This window comes from Mastigoproctus giganteus, chromosome 3 (genome assembly GCF_048544385.1).
Source record: "Mastigoproctus giganteus isolate SK-2022 chromosome 3, ASM4854438v1, whole genome shotgun sequence".
NCBI classification, from domain to species: Eukaryota; Metazoa; Arthropoda; class Arachnida; order Uropygi; family Thelyphonidae; genus Mastigoproctus; species Mastigoproctus giganteus.
The window spans coordinates 8054918-8082162 of NC_143577.1; the positions used below are offsets into that span (position 1 = coordinate 8054918).

The 27245-nt window shown below is 37.4% G+C and overlaps 1 protein-coding gene across 1 annotated transcript in view; it reads left to right on the top strand.

The window, feature by feature from the left end:
• Positions 1-27245, top strand: part of LOC150087642 (glycerophosphocholine phosphodiesterase GPCPD1-like) — a 149369-nt gene that overhangs the window by 13107 nt on the left and 109017 nt on the right. The window contains exons 2-3 of the mRNA XM_090369173.1: positions 13269-13433; positions 24741-24943. Of these exons, the coding sequence (XP_090225299.1) occupies positions 13269-13433; positions 24741-24943 (368 nt within the window). The remainder of the gene's footprint in view (positions 1-13268; positions 13434-24740; positions 24944-27245) is intronic.

Genomic DNA, 27245 nt, shown 5'->3' on the forward strand with positions numbered 1-27245 from the left:
AATGCATTCCTTAATCGAAACATTAAGAATTCTTTTTATATTAGTATTGCTTATAGTTATTGGCAGATCTTTTCCCCAACCCAAGGCTGGATTTACCGACGCCCACTTGTTCCAAGGTCTCAGAGGGGTGGGGGGGGGGCGCCTCCGTAGCCAGGTGGGCAGGAGCGGCAGTGCATAGCACACGCTTCTTAATTAGACCGGGGTTCGAGCCCCTGACCACCAAATACGGAGGATGCGGAAAGGTCAGGAAATTACCACCGCATTTCCCCGGAGCAATATGGCCTTAGTTGCTAATGCTCCTAAACACCAAATAACAACAACAACTCAGAGGGGGCCTCACAAAACAGTGCAATTGTTTTTTCAGGGCCTCGGCGATCTTAATTTTACGGCCTCGAAAAATAAGTGCGATAAGATGGACTACCTAAATTCTGCATTGCTAATACCCATATCTAGTACCCTAATATACTGAACAGAGAACATATTATTGGATAGACTGTGAACAGATGAAGCATATACTAACAAATTATATATTTAATGCATCTGATGAAGTCATGTTTTAATTAGTATATTTAATATATAAACTAAAATATTTTAGTTTCTTAAATAACTTGATTGTTATTAAATTAAAGCTAACAAGTGTTAGTTTTTATAAGAACTTTTTTTGCTTCAGCAAAAGATTTTAGTGATTTGAGTAGTTTTTAAAGCAGTCGAGGCCACAAATGAATTTGAAGGACTAAAGAGGGCTTGGCTAAAAACAGTCAGAAAGAAGCAGATAGAACTTTTGCTTTTATAGTAGGTATGAACCACTTAATAAATGTGAAGAGAAAAGAAATGAAGTTAGTTAAATCAGCATATGCAACACTGCATTGTGAACCTTATTCTTTGTTTGTTATTTGGTTTTTAGGAGCATTAGCAACTAAGGCCGTATTGCTCCGGGGATATGCTATAGTCATTCCCTGACCTTTCTGCATCTTCCGTATTTGGTGGTCACAGGCTCGAACCCCGGTCTAATCAAGAAGCATGTGCTACGCGCTGCTGCTCCTACTCACCTGGCTACGGATGCACCTTACTCTTTGTGACCCCTACTTTTCTGTGAATATAGAAAAAAATAATTGTCAATATGTTCATCCTGTGTAGCCTGCATTTTATACTTTCTTGCTATCTAATCCCTATTTTGGGATTATACTTTTGCTTAGGCATGCTTGTAGTTTTCACTAATGGATTATGTATTATGGATTATGTCTCCAGTGAGCAGACGTAATGCCCTTCTCACAGAGAGCATCATATGGGTCTTAATTGGGACAAATGTGATCAGTATAAAAATAATAATAAAAAAAAAAAAAAAAAAAACATTCAACAGGAAGCGAGATCAGTGGCAATAGTATTTCTGATCGTATCTACAAGGATGTTAATTGAATTACAAATTTTAACATGCTGATGGTAAATATAGTTTGTCTTTAACCCTCTGATGTGTGTGTGCAGATTTCCTAAACTGCAAGATTCATCTTGATCGGGTATGCAATTTTATAATCTTAAAATCATTACGATAAACTAAGTTTCACTTTTTGATGTAGCCCTTGTTTTCAATCTGTTGTGAACACAGTTGTGAATAATTTATATTTTATATCTTAAAAACATATTTTTAATTTTTTAAAATAAAACACCCTCTGCCATGCATTATATATTTTTTTCACATGTTGAAAAATGTCTGCATTTGGCCATTATCTTTATTTTCAGCAAGTGAAACTTGCAAGAAACTAAAATTGAATATCCCAAACACTGTGGTGAATGATCTTCCATGAAGGGATGCAAACAACATGTGAAGTGTGCTAATGCTTTTGTTAAGAGATGCACTCATCAATTGGGACAGTAGTGCACTTTGGTAATTGGATGGAAAGTTGCAGCTAATTTTAAATTCTTTTTTGTTTTTCAATATAACTAATATGCATGAATAAGCTTAAGAAAATGCTTTTGGATTTTGTTTTGTATGGCCAAACTTTTTCAATAATAAAACAGTGATATACATCAATCAAACACAATAATTGAGGAAACTTTAAAAGATTTTGTTTAAATTAGGGGAAAAAAAAATTAATGTCACACTTTGTTTGGGTGCTCCCATCAGAAGGTTAAAGATAGTACAAAGAAAATTGGCATAAGTGAAATTGTGCGCACATCCCAAGAGGAGATGCTATGAAACATCATACATGCATGCATGCATTTGAGGACAAAATAGTGGGATCCACAGGAAGGAAGAGGAGGGTTTTTTTTTTTTTTTTGTTAGTTGTTGGTGCATCGGCTTCTGTGGCCATAATGCACCTCCTAAAGTTTTTGCATTTTACTGTGATCCAAGCCCGAGGCAGGATTTGAACCCATGCCCTTTGGGTTGCCAGGCAGAAACTCCACCCGGCTAGATCAGTTGGCAAAGAGGAGGATGAATTACCTGAGACACCAGGACTTGTTTGAATGTCAAGAAAAGAATTCATGGTTTTTATGACTAGCAACAGAGAAACTTGGTATTTGCTGGTTGTTGGAGACTACACTTAAAGATGAAGAAGAAACTTATACTTGAAAAATCTATACAAAAAAATCTTTGTAACATAAGATTGTTAAATTTCTAAATTCAGATAAGTTTCATCTTTAACCACAACAGAGTTTTTCCTTTTATGTAATTCCACCACTTAGATTTAGAAGTGAATGCCTTTAACACTTCATTAAAAGTAATAAAAAAACATTTTTTCATTAAAAATTAGGTAATGTGAATTTGATTGTAGAAAGTACTAAATGAGATATTCTAGATACTTTATATTCTGTATGAAAATAAAGGTGGCAAAAGTGGGCATGTTAAACTAATATTACACTTTAAAAATCTAATATTTATTTAATTAGTCAATTAATTTGATTGTACAGAGTCGGGTAGGAGTTTCTAGAAGTAACTGGAAAGTTCATTTTTGATTAAATAATTGCTATGAAAGATTTATTTTTATATGTACTCTGATGCCATAGTGAACTAAAATTTTGATATCAAAGTAGCTATGATTGTTATTATATATATATTTTTCCCTCTGGGGCCCTAAAAGCTAGAAGTGCTCTTTTACAGTGAGAGTGTAATGGGAATTCCTTTCTCCACTCATTGTGAGTTCCTCCTTTTAACATATCTACTTTTATTGTTTTCTATAGACATTGTTTCTATTGTGCCTTATTTTATAGATATTTCCATCAACAGTTATTCAGTTATCCGAATAACATTTATAATTCTGTTGCTTTCTTTGAAATAAGTTGGAATGTGTGCCAGCCAGTCAGCATCTGTGTGCAGTTCAGCCCATATTTACACTTGCAGCTTGCTTTTCTGACAACCTTTTTGACTTGGGATTGAGTCATTCTGGATCAGAAAGGGCAGAAACATTTTGGGGCTTTCTTCTCACTATGACTGAATTAATCAGCCTCATAGGAAAGGCTGCTTGCTGACAGAAGAAAATATCAGATTTTTCTTCTGTCAAATTGTTGAAAAAATTCTAAAAGTAGGGTGTTCCCCCTCCAAGTGGATTAAAATCTGAAGCCTCATCTTCTGAAGCTTCACATTTAGAAAGCAGTGACGTGTTAAACTGATATTTCCCCTTATCTTTCCTTTACTTTCACTCACTGGAGAATCTTTTTCATATGTACTACAGAAATTTACAAAACCAGCACAACTTTTTTCAACTGACTTCTGCTCTTAACCCACCTAAAGTACTATAGCAACATAGGTTTCATCAGCTTTTTTCGATTAAATTAAAATGAATATTGTGCAAAACAGGAAATCTAGTATTTGGTTGGGTGGGTAAGAACTTCAGAAAATATTAGCCAAATTATTTGAAAATCTTGTTTATTTTCTTATTATTTTAGGAATTAAAAAAAATACAGCAAAAAGAAGTCCTGCAATTTCTTGCTGTTACCCTGAATGTTTACATATACAGAAATATGTTAAGTGCAGTTTCAGAATCAGAAATTTTATAAAACTGACTTATCAAGTTTGCTACTGATTTGGCATTTAAAAAGTTTATACAGTATTTGAACTATATAGTATTGGTGTAAATACACTATAGTTAACCCATATATTTGAACTATATAGTATTGGTGTAAATACACCATAGTTAACCCATATATTTGAACTATGATGGCTTGTGATGGCTTGTTGTATTACCTGGGTACCTGCCCACCGACTGATGATGAAGCCGCACAGCTTCAAAATGATCGTCTGGGTGGTGGTACCGCTGAAAATAAATAACAGTAGTCTTCTCTACTAGAGAAGCGTTATTTATTTGAAGTAATGCAATAGTAGCTATCTTGTTGTGAAGGCAGCCACATTATGAGATACAATTAAAACGATGCCCACTATGCTACATACGTAGTTAAAATATATGGGTTAACTATGGTGTATTTACACCGATACTATATAGTTAATTATTAAAGCCCATAAGGATTATGCCCTGTGCATTTAATTTTCCAAATACAGTATTTGAAATATATGCACTTCCAAGGGTTGCACTTAATGCAACTCTTGGAAATGCCTGTATGTAAGTACCTCCTCTTTCCTCTCCAATTAACTATGTCATATGAACATGCATTGAACTTACACACATGGCTGGAGGGGAGGAATGTTCCCTATGCCTTGTTGCCTCCCCTTATTCTGACTTGTTTTTTTACAGAAAACCTCTTATACATTTATAACAAGTGTGAACATAGTTATGTTTTGTCCATATCTAAGCTGATTGCAAAATTTTTTTCTTTATGTATGGCTATAATACTGTAATTTAGCACTTTTTTTTTTTTGAAAAGAAAAAAGCAGCCACTTTAGCATTAGTAGAGGCATTTGATGCAAGAAAGCAAGCTTATGCAGCATCAGCCAAAAAAAAAAAAAAAAAAAAAAACCCACTTCCACTTCACCCCTCTGTTCGTTCAAAATACCTGTCCAGCTGAGCCTTAAACTTATTTAGGCTATCAACCTCCACCACAAGGGATGGAAGTCTGTTCCACCAACCAACCACCCGCTGGCTAATGGCAAATTTCCGCACATCTATCCTACATCTGTCTTTCCTCAATTTGAATTTATGCCCTCTCAGGTGATTTTTTTGAGCTAGAGGAAGAATCCCATCAGCATTGAGCATGCTTAAACCATTCAAGGCTTTATACACCTCTATCAGATCACCTCGCTGGTGCCTAGTCTCCAGACACTGTAATTTGCAAAACTTAAGCCTTTCTTCGTAAGAGCACCCCTTTGTTCCATTCACTAATCTTGTTGCCCTTCTCTGTACTCGTTCCAGCAGCTCTACATCCTTCTTGAAATGAGGCCTCCAGACCTGTATACAGTACTCTAGGTGTGGCCTGACCATTGCCTTATACAATGGAATAATCACCTCCTTATCCCTGCTAGAAAAATTCCTGTATATCATTGATAAGACACCATGAGCTACTCTTGCAGCCCATCTGCACTGCTCAGAAAACTTCATATCTGCCTGCACAACCACCCCCAAGTCCCTTTCATTCTCTACCACTGTCAGTGTAGTACCACAGAGTTGATACATTGCTCTGGGGTTGCTGTTTCCCATGTGTAGTACTTTACATGGGAAACAGCAACCCCAGAGCAACGTATCAACTCTGTGGTACTACACTGACAGTGGTATAAAAACAGCTCACATTGAGTAAACTTTTTAAAAGATTAAATCTTATTAATTGTTTTGATTTTAATTAACTCTTTGTGGGCATTGATGTAAACTTTATCCCAAAAAGAGATTAGTTTCTTTTTTTTTTTAATTACAATTGTCAATTGTCATTTTAATTTTTCTCCAGTATAAATTCACTTTTGATCTGTACCTTAAAGTAAAGCTGCAAAAAAAAAAAAATTTATTATAGCTTGGTCAGTGTTTGTGAAAAGTGCAAGTGTGCACACATTCCTGTATCACTTTTTCAGATCTTTGGCTTTTTCCTTCAGAATTTGCTGTAGTTCCCTGGAGAAGTGTTTTTTTTTTTTTTTTTTTAATTACAGAACTGATGTTAATAAAGTTCCCCCCCCCCCCTTCTCCACGTGGTGCAAGAAAGCCGGAGGCTTTTGCTGCACGAGCCAAAAAAAAATCAAATAATAAAATAAACTATCAGCTTTATTCACTCCTCCCATAGGCACCTATCCAGCTGGCCTTTGTATTTTCCCCAAGCTGTCAACCCCAACCACCATGGAAGCAACTTATTCCAGTAATCAACCATGTGTACCCAGAACCTGAACTGTGGTTGAAAGTTGACCTGATTCCTGACTCCATCCAATGTTTAGACCTAATTCTAAACAACAAATTTACTTTCTGTACATAGTACACATTTGTGTACTGAATGTTTAAAAAAAAATTAAACACCCTTAAGTATTTTTGCGAGAATATGGGGGCCTGATTGTTATACCCTATTATGTATACATAGGACATTCAAAGAGTTCCCCGAAATTGCATGCTGCCTTTAAATGGTTTGGGCTACAGCAATAAGGTTTCATGGGACATTGACGTTGTTGACCTTGATGTGCATGAATGCCAAGTGGGAACTGGCTTGACACACTTCATGTGTGTCACAGCTGATTGATTGCAGAATATTGCAATTTAAACAGTGTGTTAATGTCAAGTTCAGAGATGCTGCAAGCACTACAGAAAGTTTATGGAGATGCGATGCAGAAAAACCGCAGTTTAAGAGTGCTTTAATTAGTTTAAAAACACAGGAAATACTGGATGATGTACCGCACAGTGGATGCCCTTTGACATCATTTGATGCAAGAAAGCATGCTTATATAGCACAGCAAAAAAAAAAAAAAAAAACTTGAGTGAAATAAGCAAATGACTTTTTTGAGATTGCTAATGAAGTTGGACTATCTCAGTACATGCAATCCTGATGCAAGATTTAGGGATGCATTGTCAGACGATCAAATGGACTACAGAAAAGCCATCACAGGTGATTTGTTTCAAACTCTTATGTGTAGGATGCAAACTTCCTAAGAAAAGTGGTCACTGTGGATGAGAGTTGAGTGTTTGCTTACAACCCCGAGACCAAGGTGGAATCATCCAAATGGCACACAGAAATGTCCCCACGACCTAAGAAGTCTTGTGCAACAAAATTCATGTCACACTGATTATTTTTTGAACGATGAAGGGCATAGTGCACCATGAATTTGTGACAAGGGGGAGAAGCATTACTGCTGCTTACTACATTGAGGTTTTGGCACATTTGTGTGGGAATGTGATGGGAAGAAAAAATGGAAGGATGGCTGAATTCTGTCATGACAGTGTGTCTAGTCACTGCTGAAGTCAAGAACTGCTGAACTGTCATTGTCAATCATATGGCGATAACAGTTCTTGGCTGCAAAAAAATCAGTCACGTAGCACCCTTCCCTACTCCTCTGATCTTGCACTGTCTGACTTCTGGCAGCTCCCTAAACTGAAAATGGTGCTTGGGAATCATCTTTTTTTTTTTTTCTTATAAGTGCTGTCGTGACCGTTATTAGTATCGGCTGCATGGTGCAAGAAAGCCTATGGCTTATGCTGCACCAGCCAAAAAAAAAAACCGAACAAAATCATTGTTTTGCTACAGTGGATAACATAAAAAAAAAAAAGTGCTAAATCCTACATCTGATTAAAAAAAACAAAAAACCCTATTTTAAAGAATGTTTCAAAGCTTGGATGGAGCAAATGCATGTGTGTGCGCAGAAGGAAGGTACTTTGAAGGTTGATTAGGTTAGTAAGCCCAACTGTTTACTCTAATTTTTATAGTAAAATTCTGGGAACTTCTTGGATTCCAGGTACCTCTTATAATCATGCACTAATCAGATCCTGTTTAGACTGTGGAGCTCCTGTTTATGATTGCTTTAGAAAAGTGTTCTCAGAAAATCCTCAGATTACCATCCATCATGGCACTTTGAGAATTGCTTTGGGAGCTTTCCGAACATCTCCAGTTCAAAGCCTGGAGATCTTCGGAAAGAAATAAATGAACCTCCAACCCACCTCAAGAAGAAAAGCTACTGCTAAACTGTGCAAATTCAGTCTGCCCTCACACCTGAAATTCTTCTTTGACCCACCACTTATGCAGTTTTATGAGACCTAACTTAATGAAAAATATGCTCATATCAGAATTCAAGATCTAATGAATTGCTGGAATGTCCATCTTAATATCTACCACGAAGCAGAACAACCTGATCCACCATTGTTCATAAATATCTTCCCATCCTGGGACAGCAGCTTTGAACTTCTGGGTAAGCATTCACTAGCTACTTGCAGCTCATTCTGTAGGAAATTGTTGGGTAAAGGGAAGGGTTTTTCCTTTCGTAAAGGTGACTACAGTGGGCTCAGATTTTTTAAATTCTATACAGTGGGACCAATTCATGATGTTACCAACAACAAATTCTAAATGGGAAGCATTCAAGGAAGTAATTTTGGATGCTACACTTTGGATGGACTAATGTTATTTGCGGTGTCCCTCAGGTTTCTGTTTTGTGCCCATTGTTGTTTTAGTAGTAGTAATGGCATGTGATGCAAGAAAGCAAGTGTATGAGCTTATGCAGCATCAGCCAGAAAAAAAAAAAAAAAAAATCACACCATTCCCTCTAAATGTTTGTCCAGTTCCTCCTTAAATTTATTTAACCTATCATCTTCCACAATGACATTCCAGCAATTAACCACCCGCTGGCTAAAGGCAAATTTCCACACATCTATTCTATATCTGTCTTCTTAATTTGAATTTATGACCCCTTAGGTTCGTAATCTGAGCAAGTGGAAGGATCCCATCAGAATTCAGCGTGCTCAACCCATTCAAGGCCTTATACACCTCAATCAGATCACTGCGCAGGTGCCTAGTCTCCAGCCACTGCAATTTGCAGAACTTAAGCCTCTCTTGGTAAGAGGATCCCTTCATCCCCCTCACCAATCTACATCCTTCCAAAAATGAGGCCTCCAGACCTGTACGTGGTACTCAAGGCGTGGCCTGACCATTGCCTTATACAGAGTGACAATCACCTCCTTTTCCCTGCTAGCAAAATTCCTATATATCATTGATAAAAACCTCATGACCTGCCCTGGCAGCCTGTCTGCATTGCTCAGAAAACTTCATATCTGACTGCACAATTACTCCCAGGTCTTTTTTTTTTAACACCTTAAGTGTAGTACCACACAGTTGGTACGTTTCTGTGGGGTTACTTCTACCCATATACAGTACTTTGTATTTGTCAAGGTTAAACTTCGGTTGCCACTTCTTAGCCCATCTGCCCAAATTTTCTAGATCCTGTTGCAGTAGCACACTGCCATTACTGTCATTAACAACCCTGCCAGCCTTTGTATCATCTGCAAACTTCGTCACTAAGCCTGATATACTTTCATCAATATCATTGATAAATATACAAAACAACAGTGGACCCAAAACCGAACCCTGTGTGACTCCACTAATAACATTAGTCCAAGAAGAACAGCACTCATTGATTACTACCCTCTGTCTTCTCCCACTCAACCATCCTTTTATCCATTGTACAACTTAGCCTTAATACCATTCTGTTCCGATTTATACAAGTCTTCCATGTGTAACAGTGTCAAAAGCTTTCCTGAAATCCAAATATATGATATCAAAAATATTCTTGCACCTTTTCTATTTAAGTGTGATACACTTAAATAGAAAGGGTGCAAGAATATTTGCTGATGCTATCGAGGCAGTGTTAGGTGGGTCGGAAAACTGCTAGCTTGGGGGGAGACAAAGACCAATAGATTGACAGCCACTGGCAGAGGTGAAAGAGATTCTTGCACTGCTTCTATTAGAATGAACAGAAGCCTGAAAAACAAGATGCATGGTATTTCAGAGACTGCTGGGAGCCATTGTGGTACAAGTAAACACATGGGTTGTGTTAGGGTAGCTAAGAATAGAATAGAAACAGTTGCAGGTATACTTGCGTGTACACCAATGCTAGGAGTTTAGTAAATAAATTTGATGAATTTGAGATATTGCTCAAAACATCAAAGGCAGATATTGTTGGGATATCAGAGACGTGGTGTCACACAGATATAAGGGATGCAGAACTGAATTTGGGGAGTACAACGTCTACAGAAAGGATAGACAGGATAGGAAGGGGGGAGGGGTTATGCTATTAGTTAAGAAACACATAAAAACCAAGTAAGTGAAGCCAGTCGACATCGCTGGACAAAGCAGTGTTGAGTCAGTTTGGTGTGACATAAGCATTGGGAGATCAAAATTGAGAGTAGGAGTGTGCTATAGGCCTAATGACTCTGATTAGTATAATAAGAAACTATACAGGGAAATAGAGTGGGCCAGTAAAGCAGAGTCTTATAATGGGAGATTTTAATTTCCCAGATATTGACTGGAATTTGTGGTTTGGTCACTCACACACTAGCAGGGCTTTTGTGGATTTATTGGATGATTATTTTCTTCATCAGCATGTTCGGGAGGCAACTAGAGGGAGTAATACTCTTGATTTGATTATCAGTAGTGATTCTTCATGCATTAAGAATCTGCAGATAAATGAACCACTAGGTGGCAGTGATCAGTGTGCTGAAGTGGGATTTACTCAAAGAGGTAACTACCATTAGGGGTAAAGGGAAGGGTTATTGCTTCCATAAAGGCGACTACGATGGACTGAGACAGTATTTAAATTCTATAGTGGGATCAACTGATGATGTTACCAACAGCAAATTCAAAATGGGAAGCATTCAAAGAACTTACCTTGGAAGCTTCACATACCAACTAAGAAATATTGTTCAAGGTTTAGGCCAAAATGGATGTCAGATGAACTAATGAGGCATATGGCAGAGAAGAAAAATGCATGGGATACTTACAAATTAACACATGACACAGAAGCCTATGATAGATACAAGTTGATATGCAACCAAGTTACAAAGGAGGTTAGGCAGGCGAAGGCAGATTACGAGAAATCCTTGGCAAGGGATGCAAAGAAAAACAGCAAAGAGTTCTTTACTTATGTAAACTCTAGAAGGAAGGGGATGAATCAGATTGGTCCACTTGATATTGATGGGTCAACTGTTGATGATCCTGCTCAGGTAGCTAACAAACTAAATGAATATTTTGCATTGACATTCACACATGAGGAGTTATTCAGCGAGGGGAATGCCAGAGGTGTATTCAACTCTAGCAGTAAGCTACAGAATCTTGAAATAACTGGGAGTAAAGTGGAGGAGAAACTGTTGAAGATAAACACAAGAAAGGCACCCGGGGTGGATGGGATCTATCCAGTTATATTAAAGGAGGCAGCAAAGGAAGTAAGCAAACCGTTAGCCATAATTATGAGAGCTTCCTTGGACTCAGGAGAGGTACCCATAGACTGGAAATGTGCAAATGTGACCCCAATTCACAAAGGAGGATCAAAGGCTGACAAGTTATTATAGACCTGTGAGCTTAACTTCTGTTCCAGGAAAATTAATGGAGGCACTGGTTAAAGAAGCACTGCAGGATCATTTAGACAAGACTTCAGTTATAGCTCGGACACAGCATGGCTTTGTTAAGGGGAAGTCTTGCCTGACCAATTTGATTGGATATTATGATGCAGTCACAAAGGAACTGGATGCAGGGAATAACTTTGATATTATATACTTGGATCTTAGAAAGGCTTTTGATACTGTTGCACATGGAAGACTGCTACACAAATTGGAGCAGTGTGACATTGGAGGCAAATTGCTGCTATGGATAAAGGGGTGGTTGAGGGGGAGAAGACAGAGTGGTAATCAATGGACACTGCTCATCGTGGACTAATGTTATTAGTGGAGTCCCTCAGGGCTCAGTGTTGTGTCCATTATTGTTTTCTGTATTTATAAATGATATTGATGATGGTATATCAAGCTTAATGTCCAAGTTTGCAGACGATACAAAAGTTGGCAGGGTTGTCAAGGACACTACTGATACTATGCTGCTGCAACAGGATCTGGAAAGGTTGAGCAGATGGGCTGAGAGGTGGCAAATGAAGTTTAACATTGACAAATGTAAAGTACTAAACATGGGAAACAGCAACCCCAGAGCAACATATCAACTCTGTGGTACTACACTGACAGTGGTAGAGAATGAAAGGGACTTGGGGGTGGTTTGTGTAGCAGTCTTTCATGTGCAACAGTATCAAAAGCCTTTCTAAGATCCAAGTATATAATAACCAAGTATATAATAGTATATAATATGAAGTTCTCTGAGCAGTGCAGACAGGCTGCAAGAGTAGCTCATGGAGTATTGTCAGTGATATACAGGAATTTTTCCAGCAGGGATAAGGAGGTGATTATTCCATTGTATAAGGCAATGGTCAGGCCACACCTAGAGTACTGTATACAGGTCTGGAGGCCTCATTTCAAGAAGGAATGTAGAGCTGCTGGAACGAGTACAGAGAAGGGCAACAAGATTAGTGAATGGAACAAAGGGGTGCTCTTACGAAGAAAGGCTTAAGTTTTGCAAATTAGTGTCTGGGGACTAGGCACCAGCGAGGTGATCTGATTGAGGTGTATAAAGCCTTGAATGGTTTAAGCATGCTCAATGCTGATGGGATTCTTCCTCTAGCTCAGAAAAATCACCTGAGAGTGGATAAATTCAAATTGAGGAAAGACAGATGTAGGATTGACTTGCGGAAATTTGCCTTTAGCCAGCAGGTGGTTGGTTGGTGGAACAGACTTCCATCCCTTGTGGTGGAGGTTGATAGCCTAAATAAGTTTAAGGCTCAGCTGGACAGGTATTTTGAACGAACAGAGGGGTGAAGTGGAAGTGCGTTTTTTTTTTTTTTTGGCTGATGCTGCATAAGTCTGCTTTCTTGCATCAAATGCCTCTACTAATGCTAATTTTTTTTTTTTTTTTTGCCCCTGTACCACCCAAATATCCCAGACATTGATTTGAGAATACATATTTTTTTAAACGTTCTTGGTGTTTTTCATGGGAAGATTCAGGCTTTCAGTTTTCCAAATAACTTAAGATATCAAGGGACTAATATGAAATTTTCTCAGAAAATGTTCACGCAAGTAATTTTTATTTTTCAAATACATATTTTAATTGACATAACCATACATTCAGGAAAATTCAGTGGATGATTTTATTATCCTCCCCGAGACATTTATGCTCTGCTCTTTTTTTTTTTTTTTTTTCTTTGAACTTGAAACATTTGAAATGTTTTTCATTATAATCTGATGGTTGTTTCAGTGATTAATTTATGGCATTGTCTTGATAGTTTTTCTTTCTTGAAAAGTTATCACGGAATAAGAAATTAATTAAATTATTCTTTACAGTAATACTGAAATGCATCCAAAAGGCACAATGTTAAAAACCATTGATGTCAATGTTCAGGCTGCCACGTCTAATGGAGAAACTGTATGTATATGTGGCAGCATCCCTGAATTAGGTGAATGGCAAGTGTCTAAGGCCATACCACTTGAAAGGACCAGCACAGAGAGGTGAGTTTCTCTTTGTTTATAATATTTCATTTTTAAATTGGTTTCATAAAAGTTTATTATTGAAATTCTTTATTAGTAAAAGGAATAGTATTCAGGATCAGGTTGACTGTATTTGTATTGGATTTTTTGGGGCTGTATATACAGAGGGTGGACAAAATAATGGAAAATACCTGATATGAAAGTAGTAGATTTTGTTAATGGCTGTATGACATTTATGAATAAGCAGTAATCTCTAAATTTTTTTTTTTTTTTCTTTCTTGTAGTATTGTGAAGGAAAGATGATAAATACTGATGTTCATTTAGAAGTGATATAAATACATGGCATCTGGAGAAAATGACTGACCTGGCATAATTCCAGAGGTTAGGTTGGTTTTGGTGCATGGTTAGCCAGGAGCATTGGTGACTAATACTGTTGGTTTCGTTTAATTATCCAGAGCAACTGTATCGAAAGTGATGTCTGCATTCACCAAGTATGGAAAAACAAAATCTAATAGGATGAATTTTGGCAGAAAATTGAATCTGAATGAAAGACTGCTGGACACTGAAAAGGATTAGGACCTGAAACACAAACTACTGCCTCAAAAATACTTGCAGAACTTAAATGTGAGTCTCAACAATCCAGTTTCTAGAAAGAGTTTGGCGAGAACCTCATAGAGCTGAAATTTATGGCAGAGCTGCTATTGCCAAGCTGTTCATTACTGATTGTAACGTTATAGAATGAGGATGCGGTGGTGTAAGGGGCACAAACTAGACATGCGATTATTGGAAACATCATATTTTCAGACTAATCATCATTCTCACTTTTTCGAACAGCAAGGAGAGTTTCTTTGGGGAATGCCAAAAAAAGCACATCCTGACTGTCTCTGCTAATTCAAATGTAGAGGAGGATTAACAATGGTTTGGGCAGCAATACCTTGGTAGTCTTTAGGTCCTATCATCACCCTGAATGGACAAATTACTGTCACTGATTACCTTGATATTCTGAGTGAATAGGTCCATCCCATGGTGAAACATTACCTTATTTTCCGGCTTATAAGACGCGGTTTTTTCGCGAAGAAATACCTGGAAAATCACCCTGTGTCTTATATGGTCAATGTCAAATTAGGCCTAATGACTACCAGCAATGCATCTTCGATGACACAGTGCCAGTAAACTGAGTTCTGAAAACTTCCCTTTGAAATTCACACCAATTTTACTTAAAATTTATCTGTTGAAATATATTTTTAACAATTATCAGTGGTTACAATCTATGGCAACAATACATACCAGTAATCTTTTTTTTCGTGGAAAATTTGTTGAAATCTGCGTGATATGAATCTCACAATCAGATGTAAGTAAAAACTTATTTCATTTTCCCATGTGTTTGCTTCCTCTATAATATGATCTTGCACTTTTATGGTATTCCTCTATGATCTTGCACTTTTATGGTATTCCTCTATGATCTTGCACTTTTATGGTATGGCGGGCTAATTAGACTGGATTGGGATTTTTCAATTCCAACCTACAAAGAGAAAGTGACGCCCGTATTTGTCTTAGGGTGAGTAAGAATTTCTGTTACGTTACTTCTGTCAGCTTTTTTCAGAAACAAACATTTCATTATTGGTTGAACATTTACCCAAGCGTATACCATTATTTTGAGAAAAATATATTACCGTATTTAATTTTATTATTATTTTCTTTATCAATAATTTTTTTATAAATTTTTATTTACATCAGTTGGTAAAAGATCGCTTCTTAGTTTCACCGTAAACAGTATCAAAGGATAATAGAAGGGTTATTATTTTTTCCAAAATATGAGGCCAAAACTAGGGTGTGTTTTGTATGCCCGTGCGTCTTATAAGCCAGAAAATACGGTAATTCCCATATTTTAGTGCCAAGTTTCAAGATGATAATGTGCCAATATACACAGCCAGATATGTCCAATCTTGGTTTGAGGAATATGAAACTGAGACTTAGCATCTTCCATGTCCTGGCCAATCAACAAATAGACATTACTGAGCTGGGCATATTTGGAGGGGGAGAATAAGAAAGATTCTTCTACTTTCATCTCTCAAGGAACTTGAAATATTATTCCTTGAAGAATGGTCCAGTATTCCTCTTAAGACAGTTCAAGATTTCATATGAATGTATTCTACATAGAATTCAAAATGCTTTTAAAAGCAAAGAGTGCTGCAACACCATATCAGTGCATACCTATAATTCTTATCACAAGTGTCCATTATTTTGTCCACACCCTGTATATCAGGTTTTTTCATTGATTGGCTGTTCACAACAAAAATTTTTTTATATCAAAACATTTTTAAAATTCGACCCTGCACTTTGAATCTAAAACTCTTCGTGAATTGTGAACACTTCCTTGGGCATTTGATATTTTTTCTCTACTCAAAAGATAAAATTAGAAAGCAGTTCTAGGACAGATTTAAAATGGGGGGATAGTGGCAAATTATAATTAAAATAGCCATTCTACAGTTCTTCTTGCAATTATGAAAAAGCAAAGATATCGTGTTGTAAAGGGGCAGGATGTCTGAAGGAAATTCATGGAATCTGAAAGGCCTAAATGAGCTGAAAACAGTCCCCAGTGCATATCCAATGTATTATTGACCAACTATACCCTGGTGTTGAGCATTGTCCATCAGATGAACTCTTTGCCTACAGCACCAACATAAGGACGTGGGTTAGGGTTACGGCATTTGATCTATATACCTGCCTCCAGTCATTGCCCTGTTCCTGATGATGTGGAGGTCTACACAGCCACAGATTAATATTACCTCATACCAGCAATCCAGCTTGACTGAATGTTCTGTGTTTGTGTATATAGGATTGTTTTCTGTTCCTCTTTCATGTTATGCTAATGTTGCAGGATCCCATTTTTGTACCTGCATGCAATCAGGGTCCTGTTCGTGATGAGAGTAAAGTGGAGGAGAATTTGTTGAAGATAAATACAAGAAAGGCACCTGGGGTGGATGGGATCTATCCAGTTATATTAAAGGAAGCAGCAAAGGAAGTAAGCAAACCCTTAGCCATAATTATGAGAGCTTCCTTGGACTCAGGGGAAGTACCCATGGACTGGAGATGTGCAAATGTGACTGCAATTCACAAAGGAGGATCAAAGGGCGACACAAGTAATTATAGACCTGTTAGTTTAACTTCTGTTCCTGGAAAATTAATGGAGGCACTGGTTAAAGAAGCACTGCAGGATCATCTAGACAAGACTTCAGTTATAGCTCAGACACAGCATGGTTTTGTTAAGGGGAAGTCTTGCCTCACAGATTTGATTGGATACTATGATGCAGTCACAAAAGAACTGGATGCAGGGAATAACTTTGATATTATATACTTGGATCTTAGGAAGGCTTTTGATACTGTTGCACATGGAAGACTGCTGCACAAATTGGAGCAGTGTGGCATTGGAGGCAAATTGCTGCTATGGATAAAGGGGTGGTTTAGGGGGAGAAGACAGAGAGTGGTAATCAATGGACACTGCTCATCGTGGACTGATGTTATTAGTGGAGTCCCACAGGGTTCAGTACTGGGTCCATTATTGTTTTCTGTATTTATAAATGATATTGATGATGGTATATCAAGCTTAATGTCCAAGTTTGCAGACAATACAAAGGTTGGCAGGGTTGTCAAGGACACTACTGCAACAGGATCTGGAAAGGTTGAGCAGATGGGCTGAGAGGTGGCAAATGAAGTTTAACATTGACAAATGTAAAGTACTACATATGGGAAACAGCAACGTATCAACTCTGTGGTACTACACTGACAGTAGTAGAGAATGAAAGGGACCTGGGGGTGGTTGTGCAGGCAGATATGAAGTTTTCTGAGCAGTGCAGATGGACTGCAAGAGTAGCTCATGGTGTATTGTCAATGATATATAGGAATTTTTCTAGCAGGGATAAGGAGGTGATTATTCCCTTGTATAAGGCAATGGTCAGACCGCACCTAGAGTACTGTATACAGGTCTGGAGGCCTCATTTCAAGAAGGATGTAGAGATGTTGGAATGAGTACAGAGAAGGGCAACAAGATTAGTGAATGGAACAAAGGGGTGCTCTTACGAAGAAAGGCTTACGTTTTGAAAATTACAGTGTCTGGAGACTAGGCACCGGCGAGGTGATCTGATAGAGGTGTATAAAGCCTTGAATGGTTTGAGCATGCTCAATGCTGATGGGATTTTTCCTCTTGCTCAGAATAATCACCTGAGAGGGCATAAACTCAAATTGAGGAAAGACAGATGTAGGATAGACGTGAGGAAATTTGCCTTTAGCCAGCGGGTGGTTGGTTGCTGGAATAGACTTCCATCCCTTGTCGTGGAAGTTGATAGCCTAAATAAGTTTAAGGCTCAGCTGGACAGGTATTTCGAACAAACAGAGGGGTGAAGTGGAAGTGGTTATTTTTTATTTATTTATTTATTTATCTATTTTTTTTGGCTGATGCTGCATAAGCTTGCTTTCTTGCATCAAATGCCTCTACTAATGCTAATGTTGTGGTGGTCTGTATAACCACAAACTAATGCCACCCCATACTAGCAACCCACCTGTATTGAACTATGTTCTGTATATGCATAAGCTTGTTTCCTGTTCCTCTTTCATGCCACACTAAGATCTGATGAGACTGACTGCAGGCTGTACCTGAGTTTGCTTGCAAGAACATTGTGCATTCATTGTGAGTCACATTACAATGTTTAAGTGCTCTCATTCTTTGGGCCTATGATGTTAGGCATTCAATGGAACATGCCCCATAGGTCTTTCTTTTTTTTTTCCCTAATGTCCATGTCTGTGTAGGAGATTTTGGATGGTTTCCTGTTTTTGGTGGTTTTCATCTCTGTTGCTACTGTAAAGCATTGGCATAGCTGAGTAGCATTCAAGCATCCATTGTGAGAGGTAGGCAAGGTAGTTGAGAAACCAATAGTGAGCACAGTCTGTTGTTCATTCATTGCTGATGTCTGTGACTGTGATCTGGATACTCACAAACAGTCTGGGATTCTTGGAACCAATTCCACAACCTGCTGATGTCACTTAGTGACACTGCAATCCATGCTGTATCTTGGCATTGTGACTATCCCACCTCCACTAACCTAATGACTTCCAAACCAGTACAGTGGTAATTATCTGAGATGACATTTCCATGTGCTTCAATGTGATAATTGATAGATGTGCTGTCTGTCGTTTTCAGCCATAATTCATGAAATAGATGCACTTGCACCATATTGGACTTGACACATCATGGCCTTAGTCACCCATGTGCCATAAAAACCAAACCAAAAACCTGCACCATGTGTGAACATGTAACAAAATGGTTACATGCCTGAATTTGCATGTTCTTGGCCTGCAGGATTTGTAGTTTACTTCTGTATATAAGTCTGTGAATGTAAGCAGTGGCAGCTCATGACTGATGTATGATGGTGCTGCTTCTTAAAGTTATATTAAATTGCCTTGGTTATAAGACATGTAAAAAATGCATATTGGCAACCCACTGACCAGGCATTGTCTCAACCACTGGAAGCAAAATGTGGAAGTGCACAGTTCTGCCTATGGTTAAACTTCAAAGTTGAAAATGATTTTGTGTTTTTATTAGTTTATTATTAAAATGATTATTGGAAATAGTTGTTTTCTCATGAACCAAAGGCCTTAGGCTATGGTTGGGCTTGGATGGCCTTGGGCTCTATTTAATACTTTTATTAAATAAAGCAGTTTTTTTTTTTTTTTTTTTCATTATTATTTTTATTATTGGAAATAGAAGATGAGTATACTATTTGTGGGGCCTGTTAATAAAAATATTCATTGCATTGTTCTTCATGAAATTTCATATAATCTTGACTGTATATTTAAAAGGCTGGGGGGTGCAGTTCTGCAGTGCCTACCAACAAGCCACCCCTGAAAGTAAGTTGCCATTGCCCTTGGGAAACTGTACGTTGTTATGTAGACTAGCTTTTTTAATGAAGGTTACTGCATGTTGTGGTATCCTCTTAGGTGTTTGCCTCATAGTATGTACCCAGGGGGGAGGGGGGGAGAGAGAGAGAGGGGAGAGGGGGTTTCTGATGGCTGTTAGTGCTGCACTTATCCCATTTCTGTCAACTGACTAGTCTGCTCATTAAGAATGCCTTTAAAATTTCCAAGCTGTCTGTTTAAACTGTTGACAATTAATGGTGATCTGCCTATTTTGGTCTGAATTCTCACACTACTTCCTATTTTCCATTGGCACATGTTTCAGCAATTAATTTTTGGGTGCCCCAATCTTTCTATTATCTGGAAAATGTGCCTACTGTGTGACAACTTATAGTTCAGTGATGTGATTTACATCCTTTTTTGATCCCATTTTGTTCCAGCCCTATCATTGAGTTTGCATGTCTTTTATATCATACTTTTAATTGGTACTTCCACTTACATGTGACAGTTGCATTCCAGGAGTGGGATGCAACTGTCATTGGGACATTTCAATATGCAGGGGCATTTTGATTAAAAGGCACCACACTCTATCTTTATTTTTAGGTAGGCTATTTGCTATCTGGATCAGTTTTGTCGTATATGGATTGAATTAGATCCAAATATGACAAAATATTCTGAATTTTTTGAAAAAAATTGTTGAAAAACAAATTTTGAATTTTTATGTTTTAAAACTGTTTAAATTATATTATTTCTAATCAACTGGTTTTTTTGTATTTTTTTTACTTTTAATTGGTACTCCCACTTACCTGTAATATGACAATTGCATCCCGGGGTGGGACATTTCAATCTTCCTAACAACTTCCATTTGAATATTTCAGTATTCAATGGAAGTTGATAGCTTAAATAAATTCAAGGCAGAACTAGACAAAAGCCTTTGAAATGAATGGGTGGGTGAAATGGGAAGTTTTTTTTTTTTAATTTTTTTTTGGCTGATGCTGTATAAGCTTGCTTTCTTGCATCGTATGGCTATACTAATGCTAATATATGGGGCATTTTGATTAAAAGGCATGATCTATCTTTATTTTTAGGTGTAGTCTTATTTGACATCTGGACCATTTTTGTCATATTTGTCATTTTTGTCATATAATCCAAATATGACATGTTCTGAATTTTTTGAAAAAATTGTTGAGAAATATTTTGAATTTTGTTTTAAAACTGGACCATGTATACTGTTTAGATTACATTATTTCTAAAGTTAGCATTATCAACTGTTTTTTTTTTTACTCAGAAAGTTGTCCCCCCTCCTCAGATTAGTCTAAAAATGTGAAGAGAACTTTCTGATACAAACATAAACCAATTTTATTTAATTAAAAAAAAAATTAAAAACAATTGTAGTGTGAGAAGTGACACAAATTGTCCTCTACCTGTAGAGGACAATTTGTGTCAATGTGTAGAAGACAGTCAGCTTCTGTTCATTTCAGAAACTCTCTAATGGAGTTTTTAGACTAAATTTAGATTTAGGGCTGGAAATGACTTTCCCATTGAGAAAAAATATTTGATTGGGGAGTGTTTAAATGTAGAAGGCATAAAAACTAAACAGTAATACTTATTTCAAATTTAACATAAAATTCAAAAATTTCAGCCCAAATATGATAAAAATGATCCAGATGACAAATAATCTAAAAATAAGTAAGATTAGTATTAGTCATATGGTACAAGGAAGCCCTGACCTTCTGATTTAATAAATTACCTATTTGACTCCCTCCTCATCTAAGTACTGTATAATGGTAGCAGTAATACCAGAGAAATGTACCAATTGTGTGGTACTACACTCAGGGTAGTGGAGAATGAAAAAGACCTAGGGGTAATTGTGCAGTCAGATATGAAGTTTTCTAAGCAGTGCAGACAGGCTGCTGGAGCAGATCATGGTATCTTGTCAATGATATACAGGAATTTGCTAGCAGGGATAAGGAGGTGATTATTCCCTTGTTTAAGGCAATGATCAGGCCACACCTTGAGTACTACGTATAGCTCTGGAGGCAACATTTTAGGAAGGATGTAGATTTGCTAGAATGAGTACAGAGAAGAGTAAAGACTATTAAAGCAAACAAAGGGATGCTATTACCAAGAAAGGCTTAAGTTCTGCAAATTGCAGCATCTGGAGACTAGGCACCTGCAAAGAGATCTGATTGAGGTGTATAAGGCCTTGAATGTTTGGCAGGCTCAATGCTGATGGGATTCTTCCTCTTGCTCAGATTACAAACCTGAGGGTGCATAAACTCAAATTGAGGAAAGACAATTGTAGAATAGATGTTCAAAAATTTGCCTTTAGCCAGCAGGTAGTTGATTGCTGGAACAAACGTCCATCTGTCATGGAAGTTGATAACTTAAATAAATTCAAAGACCTGGACAAAATTTTGGAGCAAATTGGATGTGTGAAATGGTAAGGGCTTTTTTTTTTGGTTTCTGCTGTATAAGCTTGCTTTCTTCCATCATATGCTAATCTAGGTAATTCATTTCCTAATTGATTTCACAAATATAAGTGGTCTCGATTCTAATCTCAACGATGTCCATTTCCACTTGCAGTCTGCCAAACCCCATGTACTTTTTCTGACCGAATCTCAGTTATCGGTTGATTCAACTACTGTCATTCAACTCGCTTTCCATTTTGAGAAACCTTGTCCTGCTCAATCAGCTTCAACTTCTCAAATCTGCTACCAATTCCTTAAATGCCAATCTTCAGATATTTCTCCAGTGGGGCAAAGACAACTTAGTTGATTTCAACCCTTCTAAAACTCAGTCTTGTCTTATATCTCGCAAAAAGGATTCTTCTGCTCCTATGCGTATCTTTAGTGACACTCCGATTTCTAGGCAAAATGATATATCTCTTTTGGGGATTACCCTGACTTCTAATCTCTCTTGGCACAAGCACAAGCACATTACAAATATTGCTTCCTCCAACTAAAAAACTTGGTTTTCTCTTTTGCTCTCGTCATTATTTTTCTTCCAAACAGCTGTTCACTATGTATAAATTGCAAATCTGCCCTGCCATGGAATATTGTTCCCACATCTGGGGTGGTGCCCCCAAAACCTCTCAGGCTTCTTGATTCCATTCAGAAGAGGGCAGTTAGGTTAATTAATGATTCATCTCTCACAGTCTCTCCACTTGCTGTCTCATAGACGTACTGTTTCTGCTGCATGTCTCTTCTACAGATACTTCCATGGGCACTGTTCTTCTGAATTGGCTTCTATAATTCCCACTCTCTCTTTCAAAACAGTCCAAAAACGTGCTGCCATCAGCCAACATCCATTTACTGTCCAACTTCAAACTCACAGAACCAACTTTTCATCTTCCTCATTTATTCATTCAACTGCTGTTTTCTGGAACAACCTTCCTTCATACATATTTCCTGAAAATTACAGTCTACAGAAGTTGAAGTCCAATGTCAACAAATATCTTCTTTTGTCATTTCAACCTCCAACCCAAGCATGGTACTAAGTACTATAGGTTCTAATACCTCTTGTGTTTGGGGTTTACATAAAAAAAAAAAAAAATCTATACAGCTGAGCTTTGAAATTTCCCAAACTGTTAGTCTCCTCCACCCATGGAGACAGCTTATTTCAATAATTAACAACTTGCTGGCTGAAAAACTTCCTGTAATCCAAACCTCTTCCTAATTTCAGCTTATGCCACTTAGTTCTGGAATCAATAAAATGAGGGGTGAAAATTTCACCCTCATTCATATTAATTTTGCCTCAGAGCTTTATACACCTTAATTAAATCTTCTCCAAGGTGTCTAGTTTTCAAGCTCTGCAGTTCACACATATTCAGAGTCTCCTTATATTGGCATCCATTTGCCAATCTCACCAAGTATATTGCCTGTCTGTCTTTGGCCCATTCAAGAAGCTTACTGTTTTTTTTTTTTTTTTTTTTGTTTTTTTTAGGTGTAATCTCCATACCTGGACACAGTATTCAAGTGTGGTCTCACAATTGCCTTATACAGTGGTATTATGACCTCCCTGTCTCTACAAGCAAATGTTTGTAGAGACAGGGAGCCCATGATGTCCTATCATTGATAGGACATCTGGGCCCCAACTTTGTCACCTGTCTGCACTGCTTGAACCAAATGTCCAACCATATCGTAACCCCCAAATCTTTCTATTTACAGAACTGAGTGTTGTAAGATATTTTGGGCTTGCTATTGCCTAGGTAAGACCTTGCATTTTGCTGCATTGAAATAACTCCATCTGTGAAGTCTGTCTAAAGTCATCCTGAAGAAGCTGTGCTTGGTGCTGAATGTTAACTATGCTACCAATCTTCATATCATCTGCAAATTTTTAACATTGTTCCCTCTATCTCTTCACTGATATCATTTAAGAAAATCAGAAAAAAAATGGTCCCAGTATACATTCTTAGAGGAACCCAACTTAATTTAGCTCACTCTGAAGAATAACTGTTAATCGCAACCTCCCATGCAGCCATCCTGCAATCCATATAAGGATCTTCCATGCAATTCCAACCTGTTCTAGCATATACAGCACCCTCTCATTCAGGACTGTGAGATAGATCCCAGGTGCTTTTAAATGAAACATCCTGTATGTTGGGCAGTAGTATGGTTCACACTATCATCCAGCTCATTTTCATATGCATAAGATCAATACTAAAAAGAAATTCACAAATTTTTCTGTAAAGAGTATGTGTGTTTGCCAGAATCGAACTACAGCCCTAAATCCAGTTATTATATTAGATATCGGAGCAACTAATGCTATGAGGTGTTGGTATCTTTTATCTGTAATTGTGTATCCCTCAGTCAGTTTGCTATTTTCTGGACAAGAAACTGAGTTTCTGGGGCTTTAAAAACCATGTGCCTCTTGCCTTGATACCAACTACCTGTTCCACATTGTGCAAAAATGCCCATGAAAATTCCTGACATCATTGACTGAATTTGAATTCATGCATTTTGCCCAGAGTGTGGGTGAACAGTGATTGTAACCATTTTGAATAAAAAATTTAAGTATGACTCCTATTCTTTGTACATAACCACACTTTATATGTAAAGTGGGGAGTGCAAAACGGTTTTTCTTCAGACACCAATAAATCAGATTGAAGAACATATTGTAGCACTTTCTGACCCACCATGGGATGTCCCACCCACAGAACTAGACAAATGGCAACTGACTAGTGTATTGCAGTCACTGAGCTACCCACTGAATGTGTTGAAGCATTTGCCAGTTTGAAGGGATTTCTTGCTCTCCATTTATTTCTCTCACATAAAACCATTATTTAAATTGCTTAATCAATATTTAAGAAATGCATATTCAGTAGAATATGCATATTCAGTTGATTTATAATCTGAATATGCATTTTTATTTTAAAAAATCCTAGGATGTACAATTTTATTTCATTTCTACTTTCAGTGACATCTGGTCTGGCAGTATTGAAGTTCCGGAGGGTAAAGTTGTACTTTTCCGTTATCTAATCGTTCTTATATTGGAATCACCAGAAGATGGTAGGCAAATTATTGTACGGCAGTGGGAAACCAATATTCATCCTCGTTCTATAAATTTGACATATTATGATGAAACTCCATATTCAGAAGTAGATGTTTTTGGTTGCTATGGTAAGTGTAATCTGTGCTTTTTAATACTTTGAATACAGTATATATATATATATATATATATACTTAAGATTAGCTGTTATCTAGTGTGGAAGGAGTATATGTACTCTCTGGAGGTGTGGGATAGCTGATACTAATCCATACCATAACTCCTAGAAGATTCATTTTCTTGGCTAAATGAAGCTAGCAGTAAGCCATGCACTTCTCTTTATGCAGCTGTTCAGTTCATATTTACTTGCCCATAAATTCTTGTAAATAAAGCCTGTTGTTTAGGTAGGGGCAGCTCTGTCTAACAGTTATCTATGAATTCCATTTACTGGTATAGATCATTCATTCAGTGCCTGAAAGAGTTGAGGCTGTATTGTTATCAAAAAGTATCGCTCACAAACTTAGTGTCAAATAATAAAAGAAAACAAGCTTGTACAGTATAAAGAAAAGAGTAGAGAAAGGCATTTCTGGCATTAATTGTCAATTTCCTCTAATAATTTGTCTGTTTTTTCCTTAATGTAGCCAAAAAATGATAAATGTTTGAGAAGTTATTGTTAACGTAAAATTGTTGTTTCCCCCAAATATATATCCAATGAAAATTCTGTGCATATATTTGCATGACTGGGGAGTCCATAGTGCTTCCATATACATGGAGTAGTATGTATGTTTTTCCTGACAGGTACCCAAACTTGACTATTGCAAAGGGGCAACCAACTTAGGAAACCCCCATTGCTGATATCATGCTGTCCACCTTGGTAACTTGCAGCATGGTGTGGGATTTGCTGACATTGGTTGCAACTGGTCTGGCCAGTGTGGGATTTAAATGATGTACTGATAACCACAGCAGTGATCATATGCAGACTTAAATGTTTAAGTTTGATATGCTTTGATTAATATCATTAAATATTGAAAACAGCACTGAGCCCTAGGGAACTCCACTAATAACATTAGTCCAAGAAGAGCAGTGCCCATGCTGTCTTCTGCCACTCAACTGTCCCTTTATCCATAGCAGTAACTTGCTCCTACTGCCATATTGTTCCAATTTGTAAAGCAATCTTATGTAGAACAATATCAAAAGCCTTCGAAATCTAAGTTTATGATGCCAAAATTATTATCTGTATCCAGTTCGTTTTTTACTGTGGCATAGTTTCAAATTGGTCAGACAAGATTGCCCATTAACAAATACGTACTGTGATTGCCACATAACTGCATTTATCAGGGATCTCATTATTTTCCTTGCAACAAAAGTAAAGCTTAACAGATCTGTAATTATTCACTTCACCCCCTTTTAATCTCCCTTTGTGAATTGGGAATTATATTCACACATTTCCAGTCAATAGGAACCTTCCCTGAATCCAAAGATGCCATGATAATTATGGCTAAAGGTTTCTTTAGCCTTTTGTTCCCTCCATTATTATAATTTGAGAAAATTCCATCTACTCCAGGTGCCTTATTTATATTTAGCTTTAACTGTTTCTCTTCCACTTGTCTCTCTTGATGGAGATTGGCTTAGAACAATGTTTACTATTAGTATTTACCACATAGTTCAAGGAAAATAAATATAATAAAAATAAAGATGTGAAATATATAATAAAATAAAAACGAGAAAAAGTACCTGTTTCCCTCATGTAAATTTTTCAGCTGATCCATGAATTTTGCTTGCCTACGTGTGGAAGCAACGTATTTCAGTAATTTGAATTTATGGGCCTATTGTGGAATCATAATGGTGAAAACTTCATTTTTTCATTTTATTATCCCTTCTTAGAGATCTCAACCACGTCCACTCTAAAGTGTATAGTTGCCGTACACGGTGTTTTCTCATTTGGAAGCCTTTATGTAGATCTTACCATGAGGATGACCATCTTTGGATCCTTTACATAAACCCTACAATATTCAATAATTTGTTGATAGACCACCATGGATCTTCTTTGTTACCTGTCTACACTGCTTGAAGAACTTCATGCCTGCCACTATATTATGATATTTTAACTCCCAAATCCCTTTAATCCTCTACTGTTTTTAATTCAACCCCACTAAGTGTATAAGGTATAGGTTGTTATTTCCCAGGTGATTAGGTCACCTCCGTAGCCAGGTGGGAAGGAGCAGCAGTGCGTAGCACACGCTTCTTGATTTAGACCGGGGTTCGAGCCCGTCACCACTAAATATGGAGGATGCGGAAAGGTCTTTTCTAATATTAGACCAATGTGGAAGGGTAAGCATTAATTACAACCCTCTGCCCCTGCCCTGCTTCTATTCTGTGATCTAACTTTACAATCTTATCTGTGATTCCAGTATTTTCCAGGTTATACAGTAACTT